The sequence below is a fragment of the Mesocricetus auratus genome, unplaced genomic scaffold (assembly GCF_017639785.1).
Source record: "Mesocricetus auratus isolate SY011 unplaced genomic scaffold, BCM_Maur_2.0 Super-Scaffold_100009, whole genome shotgun sequence".
Classification (NCBI taxonomy): domain Eukaryota; kingdom Metazoa; phylum Chordata; class Mammalia; order Rodentia; family Cricetidae; genus Mesocricetus; species Mesocricetus auratus.
In genome coordinates, this window is record NW_024429193.1 from 72721781 (window position 1) to 72733839 (window position 12059).

General features: G+C 43.3%; 1 protein-coding gene across 1 annotated transcript; it reads left to right on the forward strand.

The window, feature by feature from the left end:
• Window positions 1-2642: 2642 nt before the first annotated feature.
• Npy2r (neuropeptide Y receptor Y2) lies at window positions 2643-11724 on the forward strand. Its single transcript, XM_013117771.3, has 2 exons — window positions 2643-3531; window positions 8588-11724. Exon 2 carries the CDS (start codon window positions 8621-8623, stop codon window positions 9764-9766), a length of 1146 nt encoding a protein of 381 aa, XP_012973225.1. The 5' UTR covers window positions 2643-3531; window positions 8588-8620; the 3' UTR covers window positions 9767-11724.
• The last annotated feature ends 335 nt before the right edge of the window (window positions 11725-12059 follow it).

Genomic DNA, 12059 nt, shown 5'->3' on the forward strand with positions numbered 1-12059 from the left:
CTGCCTCTGTGGTGTGTATAGGTAGGTATGTGTTGTGAAATAATCTTTCTGTACACTGTGAGGAAATTTCACTTGGATTAACTTAATAAAAAGCTAAATGGTCAATAGCTAGGCAGGATTTGGGGGCGAGATAACTCTGGGAAGAGGAAGGGCAGAGTTGCCATCTGATACAGAGGAGGCAGGCATGCAAGAGAAAATAGAAAAGCCACCAGTCATGTGGCAACACGCAGATGAATGAAAATGGGCTAAACTAAGTTGTAAGAGCTAGTTAGAAACAAGCCTAAGCTATTGGCTCAACTTTAATAAGACTCTGTGTCATTTACTTGGGAGCTGGTTTGTGAGAAAGAGAAAGACTAGTTGTGCGTGTGTGTGTGTGTGTGTGTGCACGCGTGCGTGAGCACACATGCATACTGGTATGACTTGACTTCAGATGACAAAGTGTAGGAACAGATTCTCTGCTTCCACTATGAGGGAACCTAGCTTGTCACACTTCGTGACACTTACATAATACTTTGAGCCATCTCACTGGTCTAAGATTTTTAAGAATATGGATTTTTAAAAATTAGATCTGACCCTATTGAATACAGATTTTTGCAGGGCAGCTCATTGGAGCATAAGAACAGGCATCTGCCTTCACCTCTTGTGTGTGCTTTGTGTGTTTCTTGGGATGTGTAAATTCTTACCAACTTTTGCTGTCTCCCACAACCTAACCAAGAGCACACAGATGCTGTTGGCCCTAGGTATGTAGGCATTTGGGGTTCTATCTTCTCACGGTTTGAAAAAGAGTCTACACCTCTTTTGGAAAGGTATGTAATCACCCGAAGAATTAAACTACTCAACAAAAGAGAAATTAGATCCGATAATCTGTCCCTGTTTCTGTTTTTACTAATCACTAGTTCACCAATTCCACAGGTGTGTGGCTTTTGCTCAGAGTGGTTCAGTGTTCTTAATGTTTTGTAACGTATATGCCTTAAAGGACTTTACTCAGAACCTGAATGTGCAGTGCCACCAGTGGAACAACTATGCTGATAATATGTTAGATTGTGCAGTGGATCAGCTCCAATTCTAAACTTCACTAAAAGGCATGAGTCATGGAGGTCTTTTGTTATCAGTGGAGTTGCAGATCAGAGTGTATGGAACCACATTAATCTTTTCAGATATCAGTGTGGCTGTAAGGCAGTGAGTTCAGTGTTCATATACAGACACTTGCTTCCAAGGTTTGAAAGCCAATAATATAAGAGAGAAGAGTACGTTGTGCAATCACTACCAGAGAAATGTGATAAAAGTCTTAGAAACAATTACCTTCAGCAACGCTGCTCACCAGCTTTTCTTGGCTATTTGCTTCTGTGGTCATTGTGTAAACCCGTGTTGCTCTTTTGAAATTTAACTTGTTAAACACATGAAGTTCATTCTTCACCTTCCCAATATTCAGATGCATGAAAAGCTGGCTCTGATGGAACCACATACTACCCATTTCCTAGGCAGGTTCAAGCCTGGCCTGGGCTACAGAGAGAAGAATGGGCCAGCCTGGGAAACTTAGTAAGACACTGTCCTCAAATAAAAAAAGCAAGCAAACAACATCAATAAACCAAAAAGCAAGCAATAAAAACCAACCAACCAACCAAACAACATCAACAACAACAACAACAAAACCAGAGAGCATATGAAGCTGGAGTTCAGCAGCAGAGCTGTCACACAGCAGGTTCACAAGTAAAACCAAGCAAAACCCACAAAACAGTGGGAAATCTGTTCAGTTAAAGCGGATGTGTGAGCAAGAGGTATTTCCCTAAACCAAAAGTTACCCACAAAAGGACTTTAAGCAGAGCTTGTAAAACATCATGTCTGTTTCCAGGCCTATTAACTTTTATGTATTGGTAATTGAAAAGTCCAAAGAGAGCTTCCCTAGCGTGATGACGCATGAACTGAAGATCGATTTTAGACTGCATGTCTTATAAACGAAGTATGACTGTGTGTGTGTGACTTTCAGGGGTCACGGGACTGAAAACCCTTTCCACATGAGAGGAGTAATTAATGTGGAGGGGGGAGTATTTATTATCTTTTAAAATTAGCTAAGTATAACTTTTTATTTTAGGTAGAGAAATCTAATCTAAACAAAATCATCTTTTTGTACAGTCGAGAGAAATTCCAACAACTAGTATGGCTATCTTCATTTCGGAATTCTTTTTTAATCGAAGCAATGAGGTGACTTGTGTAAGGCTGGGAGACAGGGTAGGTGAGGCAATCCTGGCTTCCATTTGCATGTTTCCTCACTTGAAGACTCTACTTCCCCCTTTAAAACTGATGAAGGAAAAGACCTACAGCAAACCCTGGAAGGATGGCCTTTGAATTAAGAGTTTTGCAGGGTAACCTGAAGCAGCCCTTCCCTTGCCCCCCCAGGGCTGTTGACTAGAAGTCCATCCAGTCTGTCCTGTTTTACTACTAGGAGGGAATTTGAGCGGGTTCCAACCAGAGGAACACTGCCAGAAACTCCTTGCTCTTCCAGCAATTTTGGGCAGTGATAGATCCAAGGGTGAAGAATTTTCAAATCGACTAACTGGACAAAGAATAGAAGAAAGACTGCCCTATTGAAGACCCACCGCCGTCCTCTGCTTGCCTTCTGAAAGACAGCTCTCGGCGGTCAACCTAGGGGACACCTTGAGTTTGTGATTCGAATCCGCGCGATTCCATCAGCACCTGTTAAGGGCTTTGCTGCATCCTGACCACCACGTTCGTTCTGGACTTGTTTTACCTTCCCGGGACTGGCGCGCCCGCGCTCTGGCCAGGCATGCTGCGCTGTTTGTCCTTGGGATGCAGCTCCTGCTAGCGGCTGGCTTTCCACCTTCGCTCTCCTCCACCAGGAAACTCAGTTGCCCAGAGTTGCATTCCTCTGGGGGCGTTGAAGTGCGGAGCCTCTCTCCAGCTCATCTTCGGTAATCTCCTGGCATCTGCCCCTTGTTCACTTAGCAGGGGACCACAGCTCCCTCCTTGCAGCGGGGGATCGCTCCTGCCCCCTGATTTCCTTTGCAGATTTGAAGAACTCTTAAGCGGAGTGAGGGTAGCAGCGGCAGCAGCTGGGAGTGGTGGCCACGTGCGATGGGACGCTGTGCTGCGTAGGGTGCAACTGCGCGGGCTACCTGGGTGTGGAGGACACTCTCTCTGCACCTCTGGCCACGGAACTTAGCTGGCTCACTCCTCCAGCGAGACCATCTCTCTCCAGTCCTGGTACCTGTGACCTTTCCTTCCATGGTTGGGTTTGCCTGCACCTCCTCCGTCCCCCATCCCCTCATACCCTGGGCTCTGCGCTGTGCAGAGCGGTCTCCGATCCAGTGGCCATAGAGTTCCAAGGATAAGCCTGACGGCTACAACGTTGTAGCAGCTCCGGTTCGCTGGGAGCTCTGGTTTCTACTCGCCTGCTCACCTCTGTCCAGCACAGAATCCGGTCTGCTTTGGGCGCTTCCCAGGGCCGTCAACCCCTTGGCTGCACACTCCTGGCTTCCTCGGCTCAAAGGAAACACAAGGACCGGCAGCACAGTAAGTTCAAATTCCAGTTCCCCCTGTGAGACCATGAACGGGGTCCTGTCCTGGGAACAGGGCATGGGGAAGGAAGTGTTTCTCAGGGGAGCCTCCCACCCTGCCCGGAGTTTAGAAGGAACAGGGAACCTAGAGGGGTCAGTACTATGCTTGCTTTCTTCTTTTGCTACACTTTTCCTTTTCTACTGAAGGTCCTTGACTGTTCCTTGATCAAGCACTACAGTCTGAGACAGTAAGATACAATTCTGCTGCCTCTTAAAAAAAAAAAAAAACAATGAAACAAGCACCTTCTAAAGTGTAAGATCATGTTGGATTCTCCAAACCTGTTCAAAAACAGACGTTTAGTTAGGCTTCCATCCATTTCTCTAAGATGGGATCACCCACAGTTTCTACTGTGGGGCAGGAAGCGACAGTCGTTAAAATCTCAGCGGCGTTCATGGAAGATAGCAGATAGCATTACTGTCACAGAAAGGAAGTACAGATACAGAAAAGAGAAGCGTTCGCAGACTTTTTTTGAACCACTTAGGCAGAGACTCATGCCTTGCTTAGCATTGTTAAAGTCCCATCTCCCCTCATAGAAGGACTAACAGGTGTTTAGCATCGTGTCTGGGGTTCTTCCTTGGGAAACCATTCCTGGAAAGGTGCTTTGATAGGATGCCAAGCTTCACAGACCCGAAGTGATTCTGTTTCAGAAATAACTTGCAAACCCACAGATTTCAACAAGCAGTCAAAGCTCTCCGACTCATTAAAACACCTCAGGGCTCAGAAGAAAAAAAAAACGTTCATTTCCTCTTAACAAATTAAGGTTCACCTGCTCAAGAAAACAGCGCTATGCATAGTTTTGAGTATCTTGAATAACCTGAATGTATCATTTTGCCTTATTTCATGGGAAGGCTCTTCCCCTGCCTGCTTGTAGCTCGAAGCAGCAGTATCGCACGTGGCAATATCCTCTTGTGCTCTGTTTTTTTTTTTCTTCTACTTTTCCAGAAGTGCTGCTGTGAATGATTAAATTCTGTGTTCAGGTAGCACTTTGCCCCAGCCCAAGGCTAGAACTGTCCCTAAGTACAGCTCATAATGATGGCATGCTAATAGTTTGTAGATCAATAACCATTCCTGCAGAGGAGCTGTAAATAAAAGGACTTCGGAGTGAAGAAAACAGAATTGAAAAGAAAGAGGGAAATAGTCAATAAATCAAACAGCTCCTCTTGCCAGTGCCCATCAACCTGGTGCTTATACCCTGTTCCATGTGTGCAGCCCTCAGGCTCCAACTTTCGGGGTTCTGCTCGACTCTGGTTGACTTGCATGGTTTGAGTCACTGTGCTCTAAAAAGTCAACCTCTTAGTCTGAGGAAAAGGGTACAGCCTATCAAACAGGCCATCATTTGAATTCCTTGTTTCAGTAAATGACTGGGGGCCTGGTATCTTTGGAATGTTCTGCCTGAAATGTATGTAGACCTATGCAGAGTGTACCAGTATAGCAAATACAAGTACACAGAAAGTTCTCAGGCCACTGGGAGGGTGTGTGTGTGTGTGTGTGTGTGTGTGTGTGTGTGTGTGTATGTGTGTGTGTGTATGTGCGTGTGTGTGTGTGTATGTGTGTGTGTGTATGTGTGCATGTGTGTGCATGTGTAGGGGGATGAGAGAAATAGATATAAGCACTTGAGAAATTTTCTGTGTGGAGTATACTGTTAGGCAATTTAAAAGGTTGTAATTCAAGAACTGAATTAAGAGTGTCTTAGGCCAAATTTCTTATAGAAGCAAGTACCTCATTAATATGAGGCTTCTGGAGCACACAATGAATCCTGTGTGTTGTTACATTCAGTAAAGAACAGGATTGAATGGAGCTATATTTTGTGTTAAACAGTTGGTATTAGTTATTAGTCAAATTGTATTATTGTTTGTATTTATACTGGTGTTGTCTAATTGTTGAGTGTCTTTAATGTATTACATGGTGCACCTCCAAATTAAACAATGGATCAAGAAGTTCCAGTTTCTTTCTTCAAAGAGATTGCTGTCCTAGGTTGGACAACTGGAACAATTACAGTGTGCCCTGTGTTGTAGGCAGTGGCAGACATGAGCATGAACCTTTTGGCTAACCTAGATAGGGAAAAGCTCTAGTTAACCACAGGGAGGGTGGAGAGGCACAGGGAAGCCTGAGGTGTTCTAGATTTGGTAGCCATTCAGTATCATGGAGCATCAGGTGTCTGTTGGGATGTCAGGGGAGCTTAGGCCAGCACCTCTTCAGTGATGTCATAGACTTGAATGCCATACTAAGGAGCAAAGCCTTATTTTAGTGGGAGAACAAATTAAAGTGTGCTTTGAAAAGATCATGAGACAAACAAACAAAATCCAGCCAGGGACATAAAAGAGAAAGAATCTGTGCAGAGAACTGGTTATATAAGTGTGGAGAGATGAAAACTGAAAGTAAGGTCTATCTGGGGATTGCAAAAACAGTGCCTCCTTACTACCTCAAGCCGAAGGAACCTACAGAAGTGGCAGCGTGATGGACCTTAGAAAGAGGCCCACCCACAGGAAACAACCACACTGGGTCTACAGGGTGGAAATCAGGGCCTTAGAAGAGCACAGAGGGAAGAAGGAGAAAGCAAGTGTTGGTGTCTTCCTTCTTCCTGATTTTTAACATGCAGTTTTCTTTTAAAAAATCTACTTATGTGAGTATGATGTGTGTGGGGGGGTAGGTGTTTATGATGTATGTAACTATGTATTATGTGTGTATAGTTATGTGCGTATGCATACAAGTTCATATGCATAAGTGTGTGTGAGTGCAGGTGTTGCATGTATGTAGGTTATACATGTATGTGTGTAGGGTATGCATGGATGATGTGTATGTATTGTATGTATGCATGTGTGTATGGCATATGCGATGTGTGTGTTTAGTGCTATGTGTGTATGTATGCTTTTGTATGTGTGAGTGTGTGTGAGTGCAGGTGTGCCATTGCACACGTGTGGGGGACAGAACCCAATATCAGGTGTGCGTCCCCACTTTCCACCTTGATTATTTTTGAGACAGGTATCTTCTTCACAAATAAATTCACCAGCATACCTGACCACTAAGCTTCTGAGAATTCTCCTGTCTCCATCTCCCATCTTGCAAAGGAACTGGCTTTATGGATGTGCCTTAAGCATCTAGCTTTAATGTGTTCTCTTCATCTCCACATTTGCATGGCAAGCACTTTATTCACTGAGCCGGCTCTGCTAACCCCTCCTGCTTTTTAATTAATTACCTTCAAGTGCTTCCCACTGATTCAACCCAACCAGCATCCTGATAACTTGGGAGCCTGAAAGTGAGGGCTCTGTGCAGGTCACTGGTACAGAGCAAGACAGCAGAAAAGATGGGCAGTGGAGTGGGGGCACACAGGGCCAGCCAGCATTGTTTGTGAGCTCAACAAACAGGATTCATCTGCCAACAGTAGTAGATGCTGTTATGATTAATAAAAATCATTCAAAGCTCTCCTAAATTAACAGCAGAAGCCTTTTGTGATTATGTGTATATTCACAAGTATTACCACTAGGATATTGAGACTGAGTGCTTTTATACACTTAATAATAAATTTATAGTAAAAGCAAATATGTATTTTAAGCAATATAGTGTTTTAACACCCAGTAGGATTCTCCTTTCAGGAGACAGGTTTGCAATGACTTGTTGAATACACGTCCCTGTAAATGTCAGAAACAACATTGTGAATTGTGCATGACTTTATCTATTAAGCTGGTGAGTCAATGAAGGAAAGCAACAGAAACCAAAAAATGGAAAATTAGAAATAAGGTACATGGCTAAAAGAATAATTATGGCAAGAAACTGAACCAAACAAAACCAATGCAGTAGAAATGATGATAAGAGATATGTGGGAGAAAGAGGAAGGAGACCAGTCTTGGGGATCTTTAAAGCATGAGGGCATCTTTAAGGCATGAAGGAAACAAGAAAATCTAGAATGTCAATCACTTTTTTAAGCTTTAATGGCTTTAATTAATGTATTGAGTGTAGCAGATCACACACGTGGGGAAATTCTGGAGTGCAGGATAGGAAAGAAAGAAAAGTGCCCAAACTTCTCTATTTAGAAGTGTGGAGAGTAGGACTTGGACATATTTTTAATGGAGTACTTTTGTAGGATGCTGTTCTTTGTTGTGTGGGGAGTTACTTTCAGACCCCTAGACATAGCAACAGTTGTACAGCATTCCACATTAAACACCAGGTGGCTCAGTGAAATCCAAAACAGCAATGTGGGTGTGCTTGTAAGACTAGTGCTGGGGAGGTGGAAAGTTGGATCTGTGGGTTTCATTGGTCAGAAGGACCAGCCTGGTTTGTGAATTCCAGGCCAATGGGAAGCCCTTTCTCAAAAACCAACATGGATGACACCTGAGAAATTATGCCTGAATGAATTCTTACCCAAGGGGCAGAGAAGCAACACATCATTTATATATATCTTTACTTTTGCACCCCCTGCCCCAACACATGATGGGGTGGACACATGCGCATAAGTGAAAAAGTGTCTACGTGAGAATCCATTTATTTTGTCTTATTTTATTCTGGCAAAGTTCAGGCACTCAGCACAGAGGGGGTCATCTGTCCCTTTTCTATACCGTGTACTGGTATATGCTTATAAGTTTCAAACAGCAAAGGGGGCAAAACTTTCCTTTGAGCTAATTTGTTGATGTCATAACAATTGAAAAATTGATAAATTTTACTGAATTCATCTTGCTTTAAAATGGAATCTATTGGATCTCATTCATGGTGGAACTGGTTCCTTCCTATAGAAAAATGCCTTCTTATCACGATTGCAGTTATTTTATATTTTTGGTTGTGAGCCTAGCCTTTAACGGCTGAGCCATCTCTCCAGCCTGATTGCAGTTAAAGACACGATTTCATCCATCCATAGGTGCGGATAGACTTATGCAGAGGACTTGCTTTATCGAGCTGTTACGTGGTCTGCAGTGTTATGAATCGCAGCACAGCTGTCTAGAGGGCCAGAGCCTAAATGAAAGCAATCCCTCTAGGGTGGCTGTTTCACTAGTGATTTCCTACGTTATTTTTATTATAGATTCTGGTGCCATTGGGAGGCGCAGTGCTGAAGATGGGTCCAGTGGGCGCCGAGGTGGACGAGAACCAGACCGCAGAAGCAAAGGTGGAGCCCTACGGGCCAGGGGACACCACTCCTAAAGGCGGACTGCCCCCTGATCCTGAGCCGGAGCTCATAGACAGCACCAAGCTGGTTGAGGTGCAGGTGGTCCTCATATTGGCCTATTGCTCCATCATCTTGCTGGGTGTAGTTGGCAACTCCCTGGTAATCCATGTGATAATCAAATTCAAGAGCATGCGCACAGTAACCAACTTTTTCATTGCCAACCTAGCTGTGGCAGATCTTTTGGTGAACACCCTGTGTCTACCATTCACTCTTACATACACCTTAATGGGAGAGTGGAAAATGGGTCCAGTCCTGTGCCATTTGGTACCCTATGCTCAGGGCCTGGCAGTACAAGTGTCCACAATAACTTTGACAGTCATCGCTCTGGACCGCCATCGCTGTATTGTCTACCACCTGGAGAGCAAGATCTCCAAGCAAATCAGCTTTTTGATTATTGGTCTAGCCTGGGCCATCAGTGCCCTGCTGGCAAGTCCCCTGGCTATCTTCCGAGAGTACTCGCTGATTGAGATCATTCCTGACTTCGAGATCGTGGCCTGTACTGAGAAATGGCCTGGTGAGGAGAAGAGTATATATGGCACCGTCTACAGCCTTTCCACCTTACTAATCCTGTACGTTCTGCCGCTGGGCATCATATCTTTCTCCTACGCCCGGATCTGGAGTAAGCTGAAGAACCATGTCAGCCCAGGAGCTGCAAGTGACCATTACCACCAGCGAAGGCACAAAACAACCAAAATGCTGGTGTGTGTGGTGGTGGTGTTTGCAGTCAGCTGGCTGCCGCTCCACGCCTTCCAGCTCGCTGTGGACATTGACAGCCACGTCCTGGACTTGAAGGAATATAAACTCATCTTCACAGTGTTCCACATTATTGCCATGTGCTCCACCTTTGCCAACCCCCTTCTCTACGGCTGGATGAACAGCAACTACAGAAAGGCTTTCCTCTCCGCCTTCCAGTGTGAGCAGCGGTTGGATGCCATCCACTCGGAGGTGTCCATGACCGTCAAGGCTAAAAAGAACCTGGAAGTCAAAAAGAACAATGGCCCCGCTGACTCTTTTTCAGAGGCTACCAATGTCTAAGAAAATAGGGGTGAAAGCGCACGGATTGGGAGCGGAGCTGCCAGTCTGGTTAGGGAAGGTGTTCTGACCAGTGCATGCTGACCTCCTGCTGCATTGACTGAAAAACATGGGCAGTCTCGTTCTTGGAAAACTGGCTGGCGGAGCAGAGGTGAAAATGAGCAATTTGCTGTGCTACAATGGTTTGATTACTGATGCTTAGATGGTAGGTTGAATTATGAGTACAAGAGGGAAATACTTTTGACTGTTTTCCCAGAGTGAAGGAACCCTGGATAAGGAATTGGTATCAGGGAGAGGTAAGTGTTAACCCTGAAAGCCCAGTAGGATCTGCATTGGTGATGCCGTGGACTCCACTGATCCCTCATCACCTAATGAAAAGCAGCTGAACAAACTCAGATTCTCCTAGGGAGCCATAGGCTCTCTGTTATGGTATTTTGGTTTTATTGCCCTTCCTAAGATGAAATCTAAATGAGATTGCTATAGGTAAACATTGCTTGTAACTAAGGAGATGACTTCAAGAGAACTTCAGGAGAATAAGCAATTTTTCTATATGATTAATATTTTGGCAATGATGGGGAAATCCATATATACCCAGTGAGCAATGAACTGTTATTAAAATCAAGTGTGCAATTGTTGAACGTTTTGAAATTTCAGGATCACAATCTGAAATTTTGAGACTTAAAAGAATGAAAGACATCATTTGATTTCTTGTTTTGAGACATCCCTGTTTATGTAGCTACTGTTCAGATAGCAAGTAAGCAACTCACTCCTTTTGCTTATTGCTAATTGTTAAAGTCCTTTGGACCTATACAACTCCTGTTACCATTCCTGCATGGGAGCAAAGTTCTCACTAAAAGCTAAATCAGACTAGAAAATTATTTTGTAGCAACTTGAGTTTAGTTGTAAGCAATTCCTCCCCTCCCCCAGTTGTAAGCGGTTCCTCCTAACAGAACACACTACTCATAGCTCTAATATGTTTACAGACACCCACCGAAGAATTGTGTTTTTTGGAGCTCATCATCAACAGGTCAAGTAAACAGGTTAAGTAAAAATATAACTTCATTACAATGGATCCATTTGGTAAGAAACCTCAAAAACTGAGTTCATCCCACTTTGCAAATCTTTGGTTTTCAACTAATTTTCACATGAGTTTTCTCTCTTCAAAAAGACTCAATTTTTGGGTAACATAAGTATGTACACAAAATAAAAGCATATCTATAAAGAGAGGAGAATTAACAAATTTTATTTAATGCTTTTATAAAATTAGCTTTTATTTCAATATTACCCAACCAAAGATGAGTAAGACTCTATTTTGTTCACACACAAAAAATAAGAAAATGAGATGTTAAAATAGTTGCACTTCCCTGGATGCTGAAGTTCCAGTGTAGGTGTATTTTTGTAAATATGACAGAATTTGTGAGTATATTCTTTACATTTTAGAAATATTCAATATAGTCTTATACTTGGTTATGATATTAGTGTTGTGTATACATTTAAAATTCAGACTATAGCTGTTATCAGATCCCTTTCAGGGTGGAAATGAAAGTTTGGATTGGAAATTAACCATACTTTTGGAATACTGGAAAGGAATAAACAAAAGTAAAAATACTTGTGAGGCAGGCAAAGAAGTCAATGAAATACACTGCTATCTGAAGTGTATCACACAACTATAAACCATGGTTTTTCTGTTGCCATCTGAAGATAAGCTTTTTATATTTTATGCAGAAATACTTAAGATGTTAAAAGGTTGCTGTGAAGATTTTATGCCTCTTGCAGAATTCGTACCCTGCACAACGCCTGCCCGTTACTGTGACTCCTGTTGTGATGGGAAATTATTGAAATCCACCTGATGATTCAATTAACATGTTTATGATTAAGTTAATATGTTAAAATCATTAATACATTACCTGTTGTGGAGTGATTTTAATGTTAAAATAAAAAGAATTTGAGAAATTGTGAAAGGGTTCTGTGTAGCTCTTTATCTAACTTCTGGATGAAATCCAGTCCCTGTCTACCCTGTGAGCATGCCTGTGAGTGAGCACTCTGTGAGCATGCCTGTGAGTGAGCACTCTGTGAGCATGCCTGTGAGGGAGCACTCTGTGAGCATGCCTGTGAGGGAGCACTCTGTGAGCATGCCTGTGAGGGAGCACTCTGTGAGCATGCCTGTGAGGGAGCACTCTGTGAGCATGCCTGTGAGTGAGTGTCCTGTAAGCATACTTGTGAGTGACCAATGAGAATGTTTCACTTTTCATTTTCAGGCCAGACCTTTCTCTTGAACATCAAGCCTACATTTCCA

Excerpts from the sequence above, each read along its gene's own strand:
- Npy2r (XM_013117771.3), top strand. The coding sequence starts at position 8,621 with ATGGGTCCAGTGGGCGCCGAGGTGGACGAGAACCAGACCGCAGAAGCA.